The sequence below is a fragment of the Cariama cristata genome, unplaced genomic scaffold, assembly GCF_000690535.1.
Source record: "Cariama cristata isolate BGI_N322 unplaced genomic scaffold, ASM69053v1 scaffold36725, whole genome shotgun sequence".
In the NCBI taxonomy this organism is placed as follows: Eukaryota; Metazoa; Chordata; class Aves; order Cariamiformes; family Cariamidae; genus Cariama; species Cariama cristata.
The window spans coordinates 2,112-21,506 of NW_009616544.1; the positions used below are offsets into that span (position 1 = coordinate 2,112).

The window sequence follows — 19,395 nt, forward strand, 5'->3', positions numbered from 1 at the left end:
CAGAAGGTGCCTGCCTGCCCTTCAGGACTGATCGTAGAGGCCAGCTGCCTGAAAGGCCCCAAAACCAGGCTTTTCTTACTTAAGCCAGATCTGCTGCTATTTTAAACCACCCGCTGAAAGATTGCTTGCTTTTAGGAGGAGTAATCTGCAAGCAGTTAGCTGGCTTGCACCCTCAGAGCCGGAGCTGGGAGGAAGCTGAGCATTGCTCCCTATCGACACCCATCAAAGAAGCCACCATCCATGGTGTCCTCTCTTTGCTCGAGTCCTGCAAACTCTGGTTTGCCAGGGGGGGTCAGCATCAGCGCAGGAAGGCGACTCGCTGAATCGGGCTGGCTCCTGGCAGAGGCTCAAGAGAAAAACTGGAACAAAAGATTTCTCATATCTGGTGTTTATTCTAAAGGAAGGCAAATAGCTGAAGAGTGAAATGACAGACTTGGGGCAACACCTGTAAACAACCTGTGTGTGGAAGATGAGGAATCAAAAGCAAATGACCGTTCTCTTCTGTATACAGAACACTACAGCACTAACTAAGTGTACGTGGTTAGGCATTCACATTTCTTGTCTATCTATACACAAATATACAGCTCAGTTGATAAATTAATACATTTTTGCCAGAGATATGAAAAGGTTTATTTTTCTCATTTATACAGTGAATGTTTTGAGAGATATAAGGCAACTCCCTTGTCAACAATTTCACCTCAGCACTTAAGAAATGCTAAACAGTCAAGTTTACAGTAAAACAGCAGATTAGACGCACGTTTAATAACTTTAGTAAGAATCAATGTTAATACAGCGTGACTGAGAATAGAATCTGTCAGATGTTATGTAGCTCTATGTTGTTGGGGTTTTTTTGGCATAATTGAGTGCAAAGTTGTCAGCTTTTTTATCTTATGGCAGCCCATTGCATAGCAGGGAAACATAGCTTGCTTGCAACAGGATTGTATTTTCTGCTAACATTGCAGGCAGTTTTTCTATTTCTTTTTAATGTTTGCCAAAAGAAATCAAATATACTCTAAAGCTGCTTAAAAATAAAACACATAAGCTTAGCTCCTCAAAGCTTTTGCTGAGTATCTTCCAAGGACTGACTCTTCTATAACTGCTATTTAGAAAAGTTTGTTGTTTTTTTTATTTACTTTCTGAAGATTTTTTTTCTTCTTACCTATTGCAGAATATGATTGAATTAGCACAGGTAAAGGAAATAAAATTCTCAGGTAACGAGGCCAAATACCGTGGCAGACACAGGAAATACCTGCTTGCTTTTTCCACTTCCTAGCCAGGTCAGATAAATATTTGTGCATGCACATCATTTATTTCTCTCTTCCCCACATATGTCAGAAGCTCTGGGGGAAACCACAGGGATCCATCAGACAGGGACAGCTGGGATATCGATGCAGACCTGGCAGAGAAAAGGTTTCAAAGGCCACTTCAGATTTATCTCTGAGCCTGATACACTCCAGCCGGCTGTTGGCATCCTGGACTGCTGCACCTGAACTAGATTAACAGTACTGTTCATCATCAAGCCCGGTTACTGATCCATTAGTGATGGCATGTTCTGCGTAATGCTAAATGTTTTTCTAATCTATGTGACAGGTCCAAGAGCAAACACAAAGGGCCACGTAATTAACTTATGTGTGAATCTCACATGCTCAACACTTACAAGAGACACCAACATGAAGCACAAAAACACAAACCCTACCACATCTTCCTCTTCTTTTGTATTTCTCATTTATATAGGGATACAAATACACCACTCCATCTGGTTCTTGTGATTCTAACCAAACTCCATGCTACAGGCGAAACTCCAGGCTTCAAAAAGCCGCTCAGACCCAGCGCCCTGCTCTGCTCGTGCAAGTAAAACAGCAGCACCTCACCAGGAAAGCAGAGTGCTGGGACTGACACTGTTCCAGGCAGGGGAGAAAGGTGAGTTTTCCCCTGGAAGTGCATCACTAAAGCAATTCTAACTTCTGTTGCTGCAGATAGTACAAGCCTGGCTTGCTCGCATGTTAAAACTGGCAGTAGAACATTTGCCACAAGTGATACGATCTAGTTCTTCTAGCAGCCATCATTTTCCACACAATACTCTCCTGGCTCAGGCTGATTGAAATTAAGACTCCTCCTTCATTACATTGTTGACACCATTTACTTTCTCTTGCCCGTCTCTTCCTCATCCTCTGTAAGTGGTTCTGTCTCGATGGTTTTCAGCACAATGATTTTCTCAGAACATGTGATTTACTTGCAGAAAGAGAAATGGAGTTGCAGCTCAGCTTTTGCTAATGAAACTTGGGACATTTTGTACAGTCAAAGTACTTTGACATTTGTTACATCATTCACAGTCTTGAGGAGGAAGGGAGGAAAGAGAAATCCATGGGTTCTGCAAATCCACTTCATTAATGATAAAGCCATAAATAAATACACTGTCAATGTATCATCATGAGTAACTGATTATTTTTGTTTCCGCTGTGCATTCACAGAGCTAGAGCTATGCAGACACAAATGAGAATTGTAAATGTACAGCCTTACAGGATTAGCGTGAGTGGGTGCACATTCTGCAAATGAAAAAAGGACTCTTAACCTGCAGGTGTCTGTCAGACTGTCCTACCCACGTCACGGACAAACGCGAGAAGCGTGTAACAGAAGGATACAGAGAGAGGAGGGAGAAAGGCCGTGTCTACAATGCCGTACATCAAAGCACATCCATCCCACTGCTGTTTCCTACATTGTTAACGAGTAGCTCTTTAAGGCAGAAGAGAGACATTCTGTGGATCTTGGTGCTATTGGCTCATTGCACTCACATTGTTTCAGTGGCAGAGGACGAGGTACTTTTCTTCCTGAAGCGAGGTCTAAGGTTCCTAGGCGGTGCCTGCAGAAAAGCAAGGGAAAACTTAAGTGGCGCAATAGGAAACATTTTTTCTTTCCTTAGAACTCACCCATCTTTGTGGCACCTCTGCGGCAATGATCCCACTCCAGGCAGGACGTAATGGAGAAGCAGATCTTGGCCCTGAAGCTCATTAATGAATGACCAGCTGAGGAGTAATCCCTTTAAGAAGCCTGTTGTAGTCCTCTTCCCAAGTTACACCAACCCCTTCCCCTCTGGCACTTGGTTAGAAGTGTGGCTAAAGATTGCTAAAATAACATAACGGTCGAAGGAGCTAGGGCAAATTGGTGCCATTTACAGCAGCTCGGGGATCAAGAGAGCAAACTGGTGGCCGAAAGCCAGCTCTGGTGTCTCTCAGCCCATCCTGCACTGTCCAGCCCAGCCCCAGCCCCTCTGAGGGTACAGCTCATTGGCACATTAGAAAGCTGAAAGGGTCCCTAAGGTAAAACACACTGAGCTTGTAATTCTCTTTAACAAGGCAGAACTCTTTGAAAAGATCAGCCTCTTGCTCGGCAGACGGGCCAGACACAACACAGAGAAATTCTTTTAGAAGCCAACTATTGCAATTCTGATGCAGAGAGCTTTAAAATGGAGCCCTGAACACCCAGGAGGAGCCAGACCAACTCCATGAAATTAATTTACTGTGATTAACCCCATTCTCCAGACTGAGACAGAAACTAGTGAGACTAGCAAACAAACAAACAAAGAAAAACCCCAACCCCTAATCTGCAGTGCATACTTCTCTCACAAGAACTTTGGCATAGCATTGTGTCTTGTGAGCTTCACAAAAAGAAATGGTTACCAGATGTTGCGGACGAGCACAATTCTCAGTATGGAGGCCTGTCATAGCATCATGTAACACTGCAAGGGCTGGTCACCTCTTCTATGCCTTGTTTTCTTTGACAACATCAACCTATTTACCTGTAAGACTCTGATAGGCTCTTACCATTCATAAGTGAGGACTTTGTCGTTTCTATTTTATAGGACTTTCAAACCCAAGACCATGCTGTGTTTCCACATTCCTGTGATGCAGCAAGGTATAGATATTCATAGAGATAAGGAACTGCAGCATGGTGAGATTTTGTTTAGACTTCATCTAAATCTCCATCTCCTCTAGCTTACCCATAAACCAAAGTAGTTTCTCGCAGAAATAGGATTAATCCAACACCTCACGCCATCTTCTAAGCCTGAAATCTTACCCAAAGTCCCCTCTGTGAATCCCCAAAAGCACAACAGACTTGGATGGGATGGCTGCACCCAGAAAGGCACAGCTGGAGGAGAAGAGCTGAGGAAGCAAGCTGCTCTGCATGGCAGTCAGGGATCCCACACCACACCAGACTCCATAGCTGCTGGCTCAGAGTCGCTGTCTGTAAACCAGGAGCCCTGGGACACAGCCAGGTAACTAGAGCAGCACCTCCTGCAGCTTGGGAGAGGGCTCCTCTTTGGGAAGCCAGACAACTCTTAAAGCAAAACAGCCATTAACTGCACAGTAGAGACTCTTAAATCAGGAATGAATAGCTCTGCCTCCTTTGGGAGGCCACTAGACAGCTCTGAGAGAAGCTAGAGAGGCTGCATCTTTCCATGGTACAAACACAGCAGCCCAGTTTTTGGTGCGAGCCCTCAGAGGTAGGACGACCCACCAGAAGGACATACAATTGCTAACCAAACCACATTGCTCCCTCAGGCTGAGTCGAGGGTGGAACAAACCCAGCTTCCCCATGGTGGAGATCTGGCTCGGATCTGAGAGCTGCTGGCTGTGGCTCCATCTCCCCTGCCCAGATCTGGAAGGAGTCTTTGCCTACAGCATCTCCCACGGAGGTTTTATTTCCTCCACAACGAAATGTGGCTAAAGTTGCTTTTGGCAAACCACAGTGCAAGATCTGCATCTCCTTTAGTTCTTTTGTTTCCATGAAGCAACTTAAAGCATACTTGTTAATACAGTGCCCGATTCAAAAACGTACCGAAGTCATGAAGGAAGAACTGCCGCTGGTTTCGATGGGGTTTGGCTAGGTGTGAACTCAAGCAAAAAGGACTGGGCTCTGAACTGAGTGTGCTCTGGCTGTGGGTGCTGGCTGTTCTCACCGTAATTATCCTGCCTTGGGGGTGAGAATATATCTTCCTCTACAGACATGAAAAATCAACTAGCAGTTGATATCCAAATCCTCTCACCCAAATAGCTCCACATTAGCACGTCGTTTAGAGCTAGATCCAAGCTTTGCAATTCAGATCCAACTCTGAAGCCCTGTGTAACTATTATCTCCATAGGCACGAATTTAGACTTCTTTCAGGAAACCCACTCATGCAGAAACGTGAGCGAACCCATAGCAAGACCCACCCTTGAAAGATCACAAATTTATTGTTTAGACTCTGTTTTTAGACCAAAGAGAGATGTTCGTTCAGTTGAAGATTCAAGGAATGTCATAGAAGGAGGAGCCTTGACAATATGGAAGTACCTCAAGTGGTTGATCCTTCTTTTTGGGCCTTTTGTTCATGGATGCACAATCCAATGAATCGTTCTCTTCATCATCTGAGAACACAGAGCCTTTTGTTTCACAGTTTGCCTCAAGTGGCTTTTCATACTTATTGTCCACACCTATTTAACACGACCATTTACAGTCTAAACGTGAAGACAAAGGATGAGGAAATCAGTTATGGTTTGATTTACACTGCCAAACGCCACCTCACTGCAAAGCCATGCATCTTCCAGGGATTAATAGACAGAAGGTTCACACATCACACTCTAGTAATAGCAGCTGTGGGGTTAGAAATCAAAAGGCTTTTGTTTATGAAGCCATTATAAGCTCTATTTGGATTATTTTAGATAAAATTGAGACTAAATTCACAGCCTCTGATGTTCTGGAGGTTGACTCTAGAAAGAGATTTTTTTTTTGTTTGGCTCAGGGATAAATAAAACAGTTGATTTCTTGAATCACTGATTCTGTCCATAGTTCCTGCATCTACTGCTTCCAGAAGAAGCATCCTCTAGAAGACACCAAGCGAGTGTTGAAGCCCTCTGGTCGGTATACAGTGAGCTGCCTGGGATGCAGAAATATGAAGTATAGCAGCACTAATAAACTTGAAGCTGAGAGAGCTCAAGCCAAGCACACAGTCTGAGATCCACTGAAGTTAACCAAAAGCTTCACCAGGCATTGAATGGACCCTCAGCAACTGGGTGTGTTGCTGCAAGACCAGAGCAGGGAAAAGTTGTCTCTTTTCCGTCACTCTGGAGTAAATCTTGCGGAGTGTTAACTCCATTGATGGATCTGAAGGCAGATTATGGCCCCATGACTACAGACGACTAACGCCTGCTTGGTGGTTCTTATCCTTGTAACTTATGGCACGATCTTTGTGGGACTGGTCGGTCATATTGCACAACACAATCCATTTGCTGCCTTAAATCCAGACAGTGAAGCAAGATGGTATTTTAATGCACAGTTCAAAGCAAGAGGTATAGAAGAGGACACCCAGTGTGACCAAGCTTCCTGCATCTCCACAGTTAGTTTCTTCTCAGCAAGGCTGGAGCTTTCTCTGTTTAACTGATAGTTAGGCTTTTTTCCATTCTGAAACATGTCAGGAGTGGAAGCGTTTGCTGTTTAGATAGCATTAATCACAATTATTGGCTCTATACTTAGACTGTTTATGAACACACATAGAAGTAACGCTCTGTGCTTCTTGTTTCAGCCTGACTGTAAGACTCTGCTGGACCAAAGACTAAAACCCAAAGACTAAAACCAAAGAGTATTCTTAAACTTCTAATACTTATTAATCCATTTATATTCTTAAAGCACAAAAGAACTGAATTATCCAACAGCTCTTTCAGTTGGGTAACAGAGAGACAAAGGGGAAGTAATTTGGCTACAGCAACACCAGGAGTCACGAGCAGGTCACTGGGGCTCTCTCCAGTGCCAAATTCAAGTTTGCAGCGAAACCCTCCCAGCCCTGGCGTTCAGCTCAGAGGATGCAGCTGCTGCTCAAGAGCGAGCGGTGCACACCATCATCTGGCCACTGACCCTGCGTTTCTACCCCTTTGTCACCATTTGCATGGGCAGGCTGGAAGACACCATCACAGGTTTCCAGGAAGAGCTGGAAGTTGACTTTTTTTCCCAGCTGTACGGAAAATGCTGATAGTCATGTTGCTGAGAGGTCCAGGATAATGCTGAATAAGGTTTTTTTCTATATATGACTGTAGTGTTAAGTCTACACTGTGGGGAGAATTAAATGTTCTCTAGACCACATGGCAAAACAGTAAAGGAACATTTTATTTTAATTACTATTTTATCCTTCCACTTGGGAAGTGAGCTACCCAGGAGGAGCCTACCTTAGGCCATCTTGGATGTGGAAGCTGGTCCTTGGCGCCTCTCTAAGCCAGCAAAAAATGGAGTCAAGTTTGTTTTAAATGCTGTTTGTTCAGCAGAGCCTGAACCAAGCATGCCCAAATCTGCAGCCTGGAGGCCAAGTACTGCCCCCAACACCAATTCATATGACTGCTCCCAGCTTCCCTCTTCCCCAGAGGTCCCTCAGATGTGGACTGCAGGCTGGACTTTAGGGAGTTTGTTTCCAGATAACAAAAGTGGGTCAGGACTTCTTTCAACCGGCTGACTGAGGTTTGCACAGTGGCCCAACAACACACCTCCAGCCATGTGCTGCTGCGAGGAGACAAAGGCTTTCCCCAGGGAAAAGAGGACTTCGAATGGGACAGGGTGGAGGGGTGTTGGAGAACCAGAATTAGAGCATTCAGTGACCAGAGTGGGGAGACACTGGCTGCTGAAGCTGAGAGCATACAGGATCGGACAAATGTGCCCTGCTCCCTTTCTCCTACAGCCAGCCGCTCCGCTGCAAAAGGAGACAGAAGGAACTGTCAGCCCTGATAACATTCCTCTGAATCCCATGTTTTTCCAGCATACATTGCTTCTGCATTATTATTTTCTCTCTTGAATTGGGTGCTGGACAAAAAAGCTATCCAGACAGCTCTGCCACCTGCGTCATCTGTCTCCTGCAGGCTGTTCCGTTCTCCCCGTCAGCATCACATCCATGTCCTGGAGCTGCTTCCGTGAAGATCAAGAGGAGAGCTCAGCCTCCAAGCTGGCACATACTGCTTTGAGCCCCGCAGCAGAGAGGTCTGTAAAGTCCACTGGAAGTTGGGTTGATGTTCTCTTCTCCCCTGCTCCATCTCATTGTGAATGAGGCACTGAAAACCAGCTAAATGGGAACCAGTTTTGCTTCAGCCTCACTGAACTGGAAAAGGGAAGAAGCTGGTCTACCCCAGGTCTTTCCACTACATTTCTGACCATTGATAAGAGCAGATCTTGAATACACAGGGCCCTTTCCTTAAGACCCAGAGCAAGAAGGTAGGATTCCCTGCCCATCCTGCCTTGGGGAGGACATCTGTATTGTGGGCAATCCCAACCTCGTATTGATCTGGGGTGCCAGACTTCGTCCGATGTTTGTGGAGGCACTACGCTGTTGTGGGACTGGAGGCAGCTGATCTCCGAAGGGCGGCTGCTTGCGTGAGTGCCAACTCTGAAGTTGGGTTTTTTGTGAATAGGGTGATGACAGGATAAAAACCTAATTTTCCTACACCAGAGAGTGAGTCCTCTGCAGGAGAAAATGTAAAGCAGGGGATTAACTAGAATAATAAGCACACATGTGAGGAATTAGTGAGAAAGGAGATGGAGGCCTAGAGTGAATGGACGGGTTCTGGGGCACCAAGGTTTGTTACTGGAGAAGGTAAAGACTGAGGAGCAAAACATGCTGTCAGGGCTGGCACATGCTTCTTGAGGACAGAACTTGGCCTCGGGTGACCTCCTGTGTGTTCCTAAGAGCCATCCTTAAGCTGTGAAGCCTCAGGCCACTATCAGATGTCCCCAAAATGGCAGAGCCAGCAGCTTGTGCTGCTCCAGGGAAGCAGCTGGCAGCCCCAAGGACTGTGTCACAGCCAGGAGGTGGCTGTGTAAAAGCATGGACCATATACCAGACAACTCTCTTGGCGCTCTCATCTTTGGGAGACTCTCACTCCCCATATCAGAGCGAGCTGTGTTTCGGGTGTCTCCACCTGTTACATTCATGGCTCCACACCTTTGCGCGGAGGAGCAGAATTGCTGCAGAAATGGGAAATTCACTGGTGTGCCAGGGTGAAAGCTGCTGCTGCCTCTTGCAAAGGTCTTTTCAGTATCCAGACCAGATTACACTCCTCTCTTCACTAAGGCAAGACAGAATCTGACTGTAAACAGTCTAAGGAAATGGATCCCTTAATTCCAGTTCCTATCATCCTATCCTAATTCCTTCAAAGGGAACTGATATAACCAAAACATGGTGTGGGAAGCTCTGAAGCTAGGCATATTTCAAGTTAAAGTAGACATTCGAGTGCTCTGTAGAGTTGGGATCTAAGCTATTAAATGCGCAACAGGGAACAACTCAGCATGGACAAGGGAATGTAGGGCCAGACAACTGTCATCTTTAATCTCTGTGATTCTACAAGGGCTAAGAAACCTCACGGGCAAAACTCTTTCTACAGCAACAAACGGGATTCACTAGCGTGCTATTTTTATCAGCTCCGGTCTATGCTGCTGTGTAAATCTGTAGTAAATCCTATGGATTTTTATGAGTACAACAGAGGTCAGGACCTGGCCCATTCTAACTACAGATAAGCAAATGACTTTGATCTAGATCCTCTGAAAAATTTGGACACTTAAATACAGTTACAGTGGGAATCAGGCACCCCAATACCTTTGAGAGAAGCTGGACCCCCCCTTATTTTGCTGGGCACAATACTTCTTCCTCCCATCACTGTAATTCCTGGGAGCAGTGGGGAAAACCACAGTCACAGACTACAAAAGCCAGGAGCAAGGTATTGTATTATTGTAATGGAAGATAAAGTCACTCCAAAACTAAGCCTTTCCAGGGGATAATTCATATAAAGAGGTTTGCACACCACTTCATAAGAGCAAGAGAACAGATATTTATTATACGATGGTGATCAGCTTCTTTTCCCTGCAACAAAGATAGATTTGCCATCATTTCCAAAAGACATTGACCCAAGTCATGTACTTCCCCAACAGTTTTCATTGCCAAACCAAGAAGTTAGGAGCAGCCAACTCCACCAGCACACATTGCCCAGGAGCGACAAAACAGAGGCAGACATCCTTTCAAAAGCTGAAGTCAAGTGCAACCAAAGCAAACAAATCTAATCACATCAACGAAGTCATCCGTTAATGAAAACACATCCCACAAATGATTAAGTTGTTAAATGGTAGTCTATTCCAAACACCTCAGAAGAAAACGCATGCAATCTGTAACACTTACATCAGAGTCCCATAATATTTACATAGAGAAAAGGAAAGAATAAACTGTTAGGGGAAAACATGTGGGTGTAGAGGGGGAAGGAACATTGTTTCAGAGCACAGAAATCTGCATCTTTGCTTTCGTTATACCTGTGGTTCTACTGGAGTTTATTAAACAATTAATGTTTTAACTTTCTGTTGGTAAAATGCAAATGTACTAAAAGAACCTACTGATTTTCTATGAAAATTTTTTTTCTTCCCTGAAATAACCAAAGTAAATATGAACGTATTTTTAGATACCCAGAGAAACTCCCAAATTGCCATTCAGAGGTACCAATGCAAAGTGATACATATCATCCCTGTAAAAAATTGATTCAACATTTAGTAAAGGCAAGTTTTAAGGAACAAAATGCCTAGAGCAACGGAAAGTTGTCGTTTGTTCTTTAAGTTCAATGAGAGAAAGGTTAAAAAAAAAAAATCCCCAGAACAAGAGCTGGAAGCAAAGTTGGCTAAGAACAAAAATGAAACCACCTACACCATTTAATTGAATCAGTTCAGAGATATATGAACAGCTCCCTTGATGCAAAGTCAATTAGTTTTTTAAGAGTACTTTCCACTGTAATAATCTCGTGTGCAATTTGTAGCACACCACAAAGAAGAGGTTGGATACATCTAATATACCAGTAAGTTGATTTCTTTAGAACACAATTAAGTGAATGTCCCATTAAGGTCCTCACTGAACTGTACTGCTGATTGTGTGTGATCTGTCACACGTGATTTTCAGGGTGACAATCACATGTAGGAAGAGATCCAGCATTATTTTATTGGAAAAACTCCAGGGACTGGCTTTATGCTGTAACACTTGTGGATGGCGGACTGAACATGTTGGCTAGGCGGACTGTCAGTCACTGCTCAGCTGTAGTTTTTAAGCTGTACATTACTGTATCAGTCACTGCTATGGAGCACAACCCGGCGATGCACCCTCAAAACCCAGCGCCATTCGTCACTAATGTCCTTCCACATTTCTTACATTGCCTAACGCTCCTGATCAGCATTTTAGTATTAAATGCCCCCTCAAATACATGCAGCCACAACAGTTCTGATACACAGTTGATTCTTCAATATCTGCTAGATATATTTATTCTTTGCAATGATAAAAATTGTTCCTCCTTCTCAACCATGCCACAGGTCTTTGCAACAGCACCTAAGAGATGTTAGTTGAGAGAATACCAGTGAACATAATATTTGTTACTTCTTAAATGCCAGTTCCAAGCGAGATTGTTTAATATTGATCAATGTTTAAGCATTTACCAAGCTCTGCCAAAAGACAAACAGATATCCCTGGAGATTTTCACTCTGTCCTTTCTAGGGGAAAAAAAGTTCTTGCATAATTGTACCATTGTTCCTTAATGCTGTAGCCTGACTTTCCACAGGCTGTCAACATAGAAGAGATAAATCAGAAACTTGTGTAAAGACTTGGAAGGAGTTTTACCAGCAAAGGCCTGCCATCAAACAAGAGCAAAAAGAGCTGCATAGAAGCTGTCAAGAAGACGTGCTAGAGTATATATAGTGGAACATGATTGTATTCAGTGAAGCTGCCCAGAGCAAAGGAGGATGAATGTCCTGAATTGTGTCAACGCTTTGTCATGTGCAAACCATGAGGCCGGCTGGAATAAGCCAACTGGGCAGGAAAGAGCTCTTCTGTGAAGCAAACAGCTTCAGCAGCGGAGGAGCCCACCACCGCTGACAGTGACGGATCCGTTCCCGTGCAGGGGGACCTCATGCTGCACTCAGCCTGGCCTTCAGCCTCTGCATAAATGCATGGTCCGTGGCACCTGAAGGCCACATCCTCATGAAACCTTCTCTCAGGATATCATCTAGGGAGCTGGATGGGCAGACTTCTGTTCCCACCAGCCTGTGGTCTAAGAGCTGTGGGGCTTTCTATGAGTCAGCCAGCAAGAAAAACAATTGAGTTTCACCTGCAAGAGCATTAAGGCAACTGCTCCTGCCAAAAAGGCTGCATCATGGCTCTAAACCAGCCTTTAATACTCTTGTTTGAGGTAAGGCTTGACTATCTGCTCATTTAGATTATAAATTCTTTGGAAATGAGTACTGTTAACAATTGTACTCTGAAACTGGCTACACAAAAGTCTGCACCATGGAAAGATGAGTGCCAATAGTTCAGGACAACTTAGTCCTAGCTAAACAAACTTAGCTTCTTTCTTCCCCTCTCTTTTCGTGGCATTGAAAAAACGTGTTCACATTACGTAGTCAGCTCTCTGAGCTACCAAAGCTGCACTTACAAAAGAGCATTTTAAACGGCAGGCCGTTGTCTGCGAGTGCATTAATGCATCTATTGCCTTGGAGACAGAGAAAGGGCAGCCTGTGGAGACAGAATGAGCCCTCTATGAGATAGAGCCTCAGCATATCCCTATTGACATGGTCTGAGGGACTGGATTATGTCAGGGGAAAAAAAATAGTAAGACAAGCCAATCTGAGAGACAGGGCACGCATTTTAAACCAGATCAACATGACTTTCGGCCCAATTTATAAATATATTGGACTGATTACTGCTTTAGCATCATTAAATGACCTTCCTAAGATTAATTCGTGACTATTAAGCACTTAAGGATTCAAGGATTCTTTTTACAAATAACACTTTGAAGTCAAATCCATAAAATTGGTTTAGGCTAAAATTAGAAGGGCTCTAATAAAACACACTGTGAATACAAGTGTTTCAGGATTGCTTAAACAGATACTCCCTTAAACAGACTTCATTCTCCTGCACAGTGACACACTCACCCCAAATGTGTTAGTGCAAAGAACCAAAAAAGGACAACAGGGAGGGTGACAAACCAAATACGAGGGTTGGGTTGCCACCTACGCAGTGTGCAAGGAGACTGTGTCAGGCTGGGATCACCAGCCTCCAAGCACTAACGCTGCACCGGGCTGCATGGCACCTCAGGTGCAAGGCAGTGGGCAGGCACGGATGGCTGCAGGACGGTGGCAGCACTGTGATCCTTCATCCCTCTGCTGCAGTCCCCGGGTTGATTACAGCGTGCAAAATAAACAGAAAGCACATGAGATGAGAAGTAAAGGAGTTACGAAGGTCTTTTCCTTCCACCAACGTGAGACGCTGCCAGTCTGGATTTCTTCTTTCTCCCTAGACAAACTGCTTGGCAGCCCCATCCTGTGGCATGCCCAAATCAGAGGCCTCCTCCTCCTTTCATCTGCCACTGGGACAAAATGCAGAAGTGATACGGCTCAGCTCTTAGCAACCAAACTAACTGGTGCAGCATTGAAAAGACCACCAGCAGCTAAACCGTTCACTACACTCCTAAGTTCGTAAACACAATAAACACTGGGGACATTCTTCAAAAACGTCTCTAGCGTGGACTAAAGCAGAGAGAGTCTGTTCAACCCTATTTTGTCATACCAGTATCTGTTGCTTTGCTATATACCCTGCTCATCCCAAACACAAATGTCCTCTCCTCCAACAGAGAAACATGTGCCAGCCCTTCAGGAACAGGCCAAAACAGGGCTGGGACTGAGGAAGGTTTGGTTTTGCTGTGTTCCCAGTGGTTTTACACTAGCACTGGGGAATACGGGGTGCACTGGTGCAGCAAGGACAGTGGCACATTCTCTAGAACAGAAAGGACTGAAGTTTTTCTCCAGAGAAACACTCCCCAGCCTCAGGTAACACAGGTCAGTAAGGTGAGAAGCACTGCAATACTTGCTATCAGCACACACAGAGCTCTCAAACTCACTCGCAGCCTGGCCTTCCCCTGGTTTCTTCCCCTGGTGTTAGGAAACCCAGTAAGCAAGAGCAGCAGGAGCAAGCCAGGCTGGGGAACGCAGCCATGCCCGAAAGGGATGCTTGGGTATCGGGGCTCAGGAAATCCAGCACTCACCTCTGAGGAGTCGGCATACCGAGCAACACGTGCACACTGAAAGAGGAGCTGAGAGTTAGGAACTCATCAGGCTAAGCTACTAACTCTCAGAAAACACTTGGCATCATTCTGAGGTGGACTTCAAGGCCCTCATGTGCATAAAGAGATGATCATCTCTATTCACCAGCATGGAGCACAGATTCAGGAACGTGCCTCACCCCAGGCTATGCCTCATGGGTGTTAAGGCTGGGATTACATACAGCTCCCTGGCTCTGTTCTCAGATCACTAAACAGAAATAACTCCTGACTAGAGGGACCTGGGAATGTCGACAAGCAACGGGTAACACAGTGCAAAAGGCTGTATAATAATAAACACAGGGTGCAATACTGGGACGTGTATTGCTACGTGCCTGGATTTTTTTCAGTAGATTTAGACTTCTACAAGCACTGGTGCAGCCATTCGCACAGCTTCTGAAGGCAAACTATCCACAGATCCCTGATCTTCCTAAATCAGGAACGTTCTGAGAAGTCCTGCATGAATTATATTTTGGTGAAATTGCCGTAAGAATGAAAGCAACCAAGGGAATTGCATTGCACCCTTCAGTGCAAATGCAGGTGATTTACAGCTGCTCATAAAAGCGTGACCTTCACAGCTTCATCTTGTGGATAGCTTGTGTTCCAGGAAACACCCTAGAAATAATTTCCAGTTTGAGCCTTCCAATTTAACCCTCGCAGTGTCATCAATGACTCCAGATAAAAAAAGCTTTTGATAAAAAAAAGGTTTGAGCTCTGTGTGATTTCTTTAGTCCTGATTATCCTGCACTGTAGACAATGGAAGTTCTTCCATAGTTTCACAGTCATTTTCAACCAGCATAAACCAGTGCTGCTGCTGAAAGCAGGTGTCCCATTGCCCCTCGCACTCTGACCTCCACCTTCCTTGTCCCGTTGCTGATGTCTGTGCTGCTGCTCTCTACTGGCTTGAGGATCTGACTCAGGTCAAGAGCAACCTGGAAGCAAGGAACAGCATTTAACTTGAACCAACTCCCTGACTGGGGTCAGCATATATAAATAAGATTTAAACATGTCCAAGGGAAAGGACGGTATGGGGCAGAAGAAAGCACTTGGATCATACCCTTTCAACGGGAGTGCTGGCTCACATTGGTTGGAAGCTGCCGTGAAACTATGGCCTTCGTATAAAAGAGATGAGTCTCAACCAACCTCAAGAGATTTGCTGTGGGTTTAGCCTCTGATTTTACACAGATGGTGGCTGATCACAGCTTTATGATGGTTTATTCTCTGAAAGCTCATACAACATACACATACAGGTTGTTCTCACACATCTTTCCAGAGTTTTTCTGGTTGGTGGGCACGAACTACCCAGACATATCCTGAATGCTGATATTCCCCCACTTTTGGTCTGACCTGCAAAGCCTTCAGTGCTTAAGTGCAAAACCAAGAAAAAGCCTTGACTCTCTCCTGCGCAGAGGACTGGAGAGTATCAGAAAGCACACTGTGCATTTCTGCTTTGAAATCATTCCAGCTGAGAATGATCTCTGCCTGGGGTAAGCTTAAGCAGAAAGGGCACTCGGTCTGGGCAATACAGAGGGTGCCTCCGTAATATGTCATCCTCTGGCCCAGACAGCGTCAGCTCTGAACACTGACCGTCCCGTGATGCAACACAAATCTCTCGCCTCTGAAATATGTCTCATATTTCTCCCACTGACTCACCCAAAAGCAAGGCTGGCCTCCAGTGCGCAGCCCACACTGGAGGTTTCTGCTGACATCAGCAACCGTGAGGCACGTTTGGATCATTTATGGGATTGAGCTATGTGACACAGTGGCAAATATCCCACTCCTCAAGTCACACGTGTCACTCACCAGCCATCACAAGGGAACAGGTTTTATCTATCTGCACTATCCAGGATGCTTTTAAGGAAATACTGTAAGGTTAAGAAATGCAAAAACCCCCCACTGTTGATAAAGACATGTCTGTATGTGTATTGTTACTGGACATTTGCCAGAACAACAGGATTGCCTTGAAAAATATTTGGAAATGTTGTTCTAGAGCTTCCAGTTTTCCATAACGATGAGTAGCCACATGACATTTACAGTTCCCAAAGGAAAGGGCAGTTCTGCCTGTGGAAGAAGTTCAGGATGGAATGGGTATCCAAGCTAAAATATCACAGGCTATCATCAGGGTGCCAGGACACTAAATCGAGAAACACTGAACTAAGAGCAAAGCAAAAGACCAGGTAAAGAGGACAGGTGGTGGGCCTGCTATGTGGAGGAAGGGCAATGATCATATTTCCTCAGTGCGTGTCAAAGGAAAGTGTGCACATGCTTCACTGGAGCAGTGGCGATGCCTCACGTAATGTGCCGCATGTGGGGTCAGCAGCCACACACAAATCATGGCAAAAGCAGCCTTCGTGTCATCTATGTGTGGCTTTTGACTGGGTGTGAGGAGGAGGAGGAGAAGGGTCTTTCTGTGGGATGGGTGCGAATACACCTGGAGCATCTGAAGCCCACTATATGCTGATCAGTCCCACTCATGTGGAAGGCCATCCACACGAATGAGACTGCTCAAAGTATAACAGGCACCATCAAAAGGCAGCAAAGACAGCAAAGGTAGGGGTGAAAAAAAAAAGCAGCAAAAGGTAGAGGAAAAGAAGGAGTAATTCCCCTTATCTCAAAGGCAGTTCTTGCATATTCTATTTCTTAGCCTCATAAGACACTCTTCAGCAGACAAAAATAAACCTTCGCTGTGTCTGCATGTGGTCGTTACTAACTAAATGCCAAGCTCTTCACACGGTGCTTTGTGTCAAGAGGGGATTCAGCGAGTCACAAATCCATCTAACCAGCACCAGTCACATTATAAAAATAACAGCAATGGAAATGAAACAAGCTAGGCGGTTATTTAATGTAGCCCAAGTACAGCGTGGACCTGCAGCCAGCTTTTGGCCACAGCCAAAGCCCACCAGTGTCAGGAGAGTCTTTTCACGGGTGTCAGTGGGCTTGGAAATATGCCCAAGAGATGTGAAACTAGAACCTAAACAACTCCCAGTGCTCACAGGGGGAGTGGGGGGTTTCATACCAACAAACCTAAGTTTCAGCAGTCTCATCTGTGCACGGAAAACAACAGACCTTTCTCCATCCCCCTGTCTTTCCAAATCACTTTCTTTCAGATATGATACCTGCTCTTAAACACACTCACACAACAGAATTGGAACCAGCAATACCAAATTCCACACCAGATTTGGCTATGTGTTCATTGCTCATAGAACGGGACCCATCTAAACTCCAGTAACCTCAACATAAAGAGCCATCTCTTGTCTTTGCCTCACTGTTGTAAGTGAGGGTGTGCTTCCATGCACCGTTCGTTCAGTAGCAAAGCTGTCTTGAGGAGCTTCCAGTTCCTGGCCTCTTGATCTCATGACATATCCCCCGAAGGTCTCACAAAACAGTTATTTTGGAGGCTCCCAGTAAGGTAGATCAGAAAATTGGTCCAAGTTTAAAATAATCCCTCAAAAATAGTACAGGAAAGTATTTTTAAGCTGGATCAAACTCTGGTTTTCTTTCCAAGTCCTCAGCTCTTTACTACTGGACAGCTTGAGTGACCATAGCTAGGCTGTTCCATCACCTGAGGGTACCACTTGACATCTCGTTATCATAAAGTTGCTATTCTGTCTTTGATGTGGTTGCCTCTCCTGTTGAGAAAATTAAGAGCCTGTGCTAGATGCAAAACTAATTCTTCAGCCTTTGTACATCCCTGACAACCATATGAGAGAAATAAAGGGAGTTATAAAAGCACTCCCTTAGGCAATCTCTTTATGTACTCTTCTACCAAACACCGCAATCCCTGTAGGACTGAGTGATGCTCACACACACTCCCATGCATGGGGATGCCACTCCTGAAGCGAAAAGGGTTGTTACAACTGCTACAGTAGTGCTTGACTTTTCCACTTGTAAGTTGGCTGTGGCCTAGCAATGCCCTCTTCCTCAGGCAAACCTCATGTACAGCAGCACTCCCAACACATCCAGTCAAAATAATGCTTCAGGTTCCTGTCCCTGCCACAGTTACTGATCAGTTGTAATTTCAGGCAGTAATTTGGAGAGCTGCTCTTGCAGAGGGCTGTAACAGGGTGGTATGGATGGAGGATGAAAAGGAAGCACCTGAATGAACAAACGGTAGAAGAAGGGCTATAAGAGTGGTAACCAGATCGGCAAGACCTCAAGATCCCAGCACACCCACATGCAGCTTCTCAGATGCCTGGACTAGGAAACAAAGGACAGAATAAAAGAAGGGGAAACATAAAAAGGGACATTTCCATTGTCCAGAAACTTCTCAGTAGTAGTGGCAAGATAGAGCACTGTTATTACAGACAGAGAAACCTTCTTGCAAAACTGGGACCAACCCATAGACAGGACTTTTTCACAGGAATTTTACATGTTATAATCACTGAAGTAAGGTGTACAGGAAAGCCACATAAGAAATCATCTAAGGTATTGACCTTAAAATACACAAGCATCTTCTACCACATATTGCTTTCCCAGGACCTGGGCATGGGAAGACTAATTTGTTCTGTTTCACAGACACACTGAGGAACAAAGGTATGCTCCAAGTTATATCAGTGTTTTGCTATAAAGCGGGGTGTGAATTCATGCATCCTAACTCACAGTCTTGCCTCCTAACCACCGCACTGCTTCTTCTGCAGACACAGGTCCTCTTCCTTCAAGTCTTCCCTAAAAGTCTCCATAAAGCAGGATTTCTACTCTGATCAAGGGTACAATGTTTGCAGCCCCAGTCAGGCTCTCTATTGATGTTCTTAATGTCTTTTCATGTATCCCAGCTACTGCTGTTAGGCATTCTAACAGTTGGTTAGAAAGACCTTTTACAGGAAAGGCGAGGTCTTTGGCTGAGTCATCCTCCTGTCAAACAGATAGTCTGGGGTATTTTTGCTGACTCCATCTGAGGTCATACCAAGTATGTACCATTATCTCTAAAGTAGGAGAATAAAGAGAAATTTAATGTTTCTGTGAGGCAGTGGGGACCACTGACATGGACATTTGTGTTATCTGAGGGCTTTGGGACAGGAAAAAGAGCCGTGTGTCAGCTGTTCTGTAGTGACTGCTCACACATATACTCATATATGTATATATTACATATATATATAGCATGCTAATAGGCAGTAGCAAATTCTGTCTGCCCCTTGCTTATGTGCAACACTCCAACTAAACAAATACGGAAAGCAGAGTGATGGAACCATGGCTGGGCTTGGCGTGCCTAGAGCAGTGTCATCTCACCCCGAATACGGCCCTCAAGATGTGATATGGTCTGGCTCATCGGTCACGA

General features: G+C 44.9%; 1 protein-coding gene across 1 annotated transcript in view; it reads right to left on the minus strand.

Annotated features, from left to right (window-relative positions):
* Positions 1-382: 382 nt before the first annotated feature.
* Positions 383-19,395, minus strand: part of LOC104161682 (receptor expression-enhancing protein 1-like) — a 46,423-nt gene continuing 27,410 nt past the window's right edge. The window contains exon 8 of the mRNA XM_009700199.1: positions 383-2,860. Coding sequence (XP_009698501.1) covers positions 2,850-2,860 — 11 coding nt within the window. The 3' untranslated portion in view covers positions 383-2,849. The remainder of the gene's footprint in view (positions 2,861-19,395) is intronic.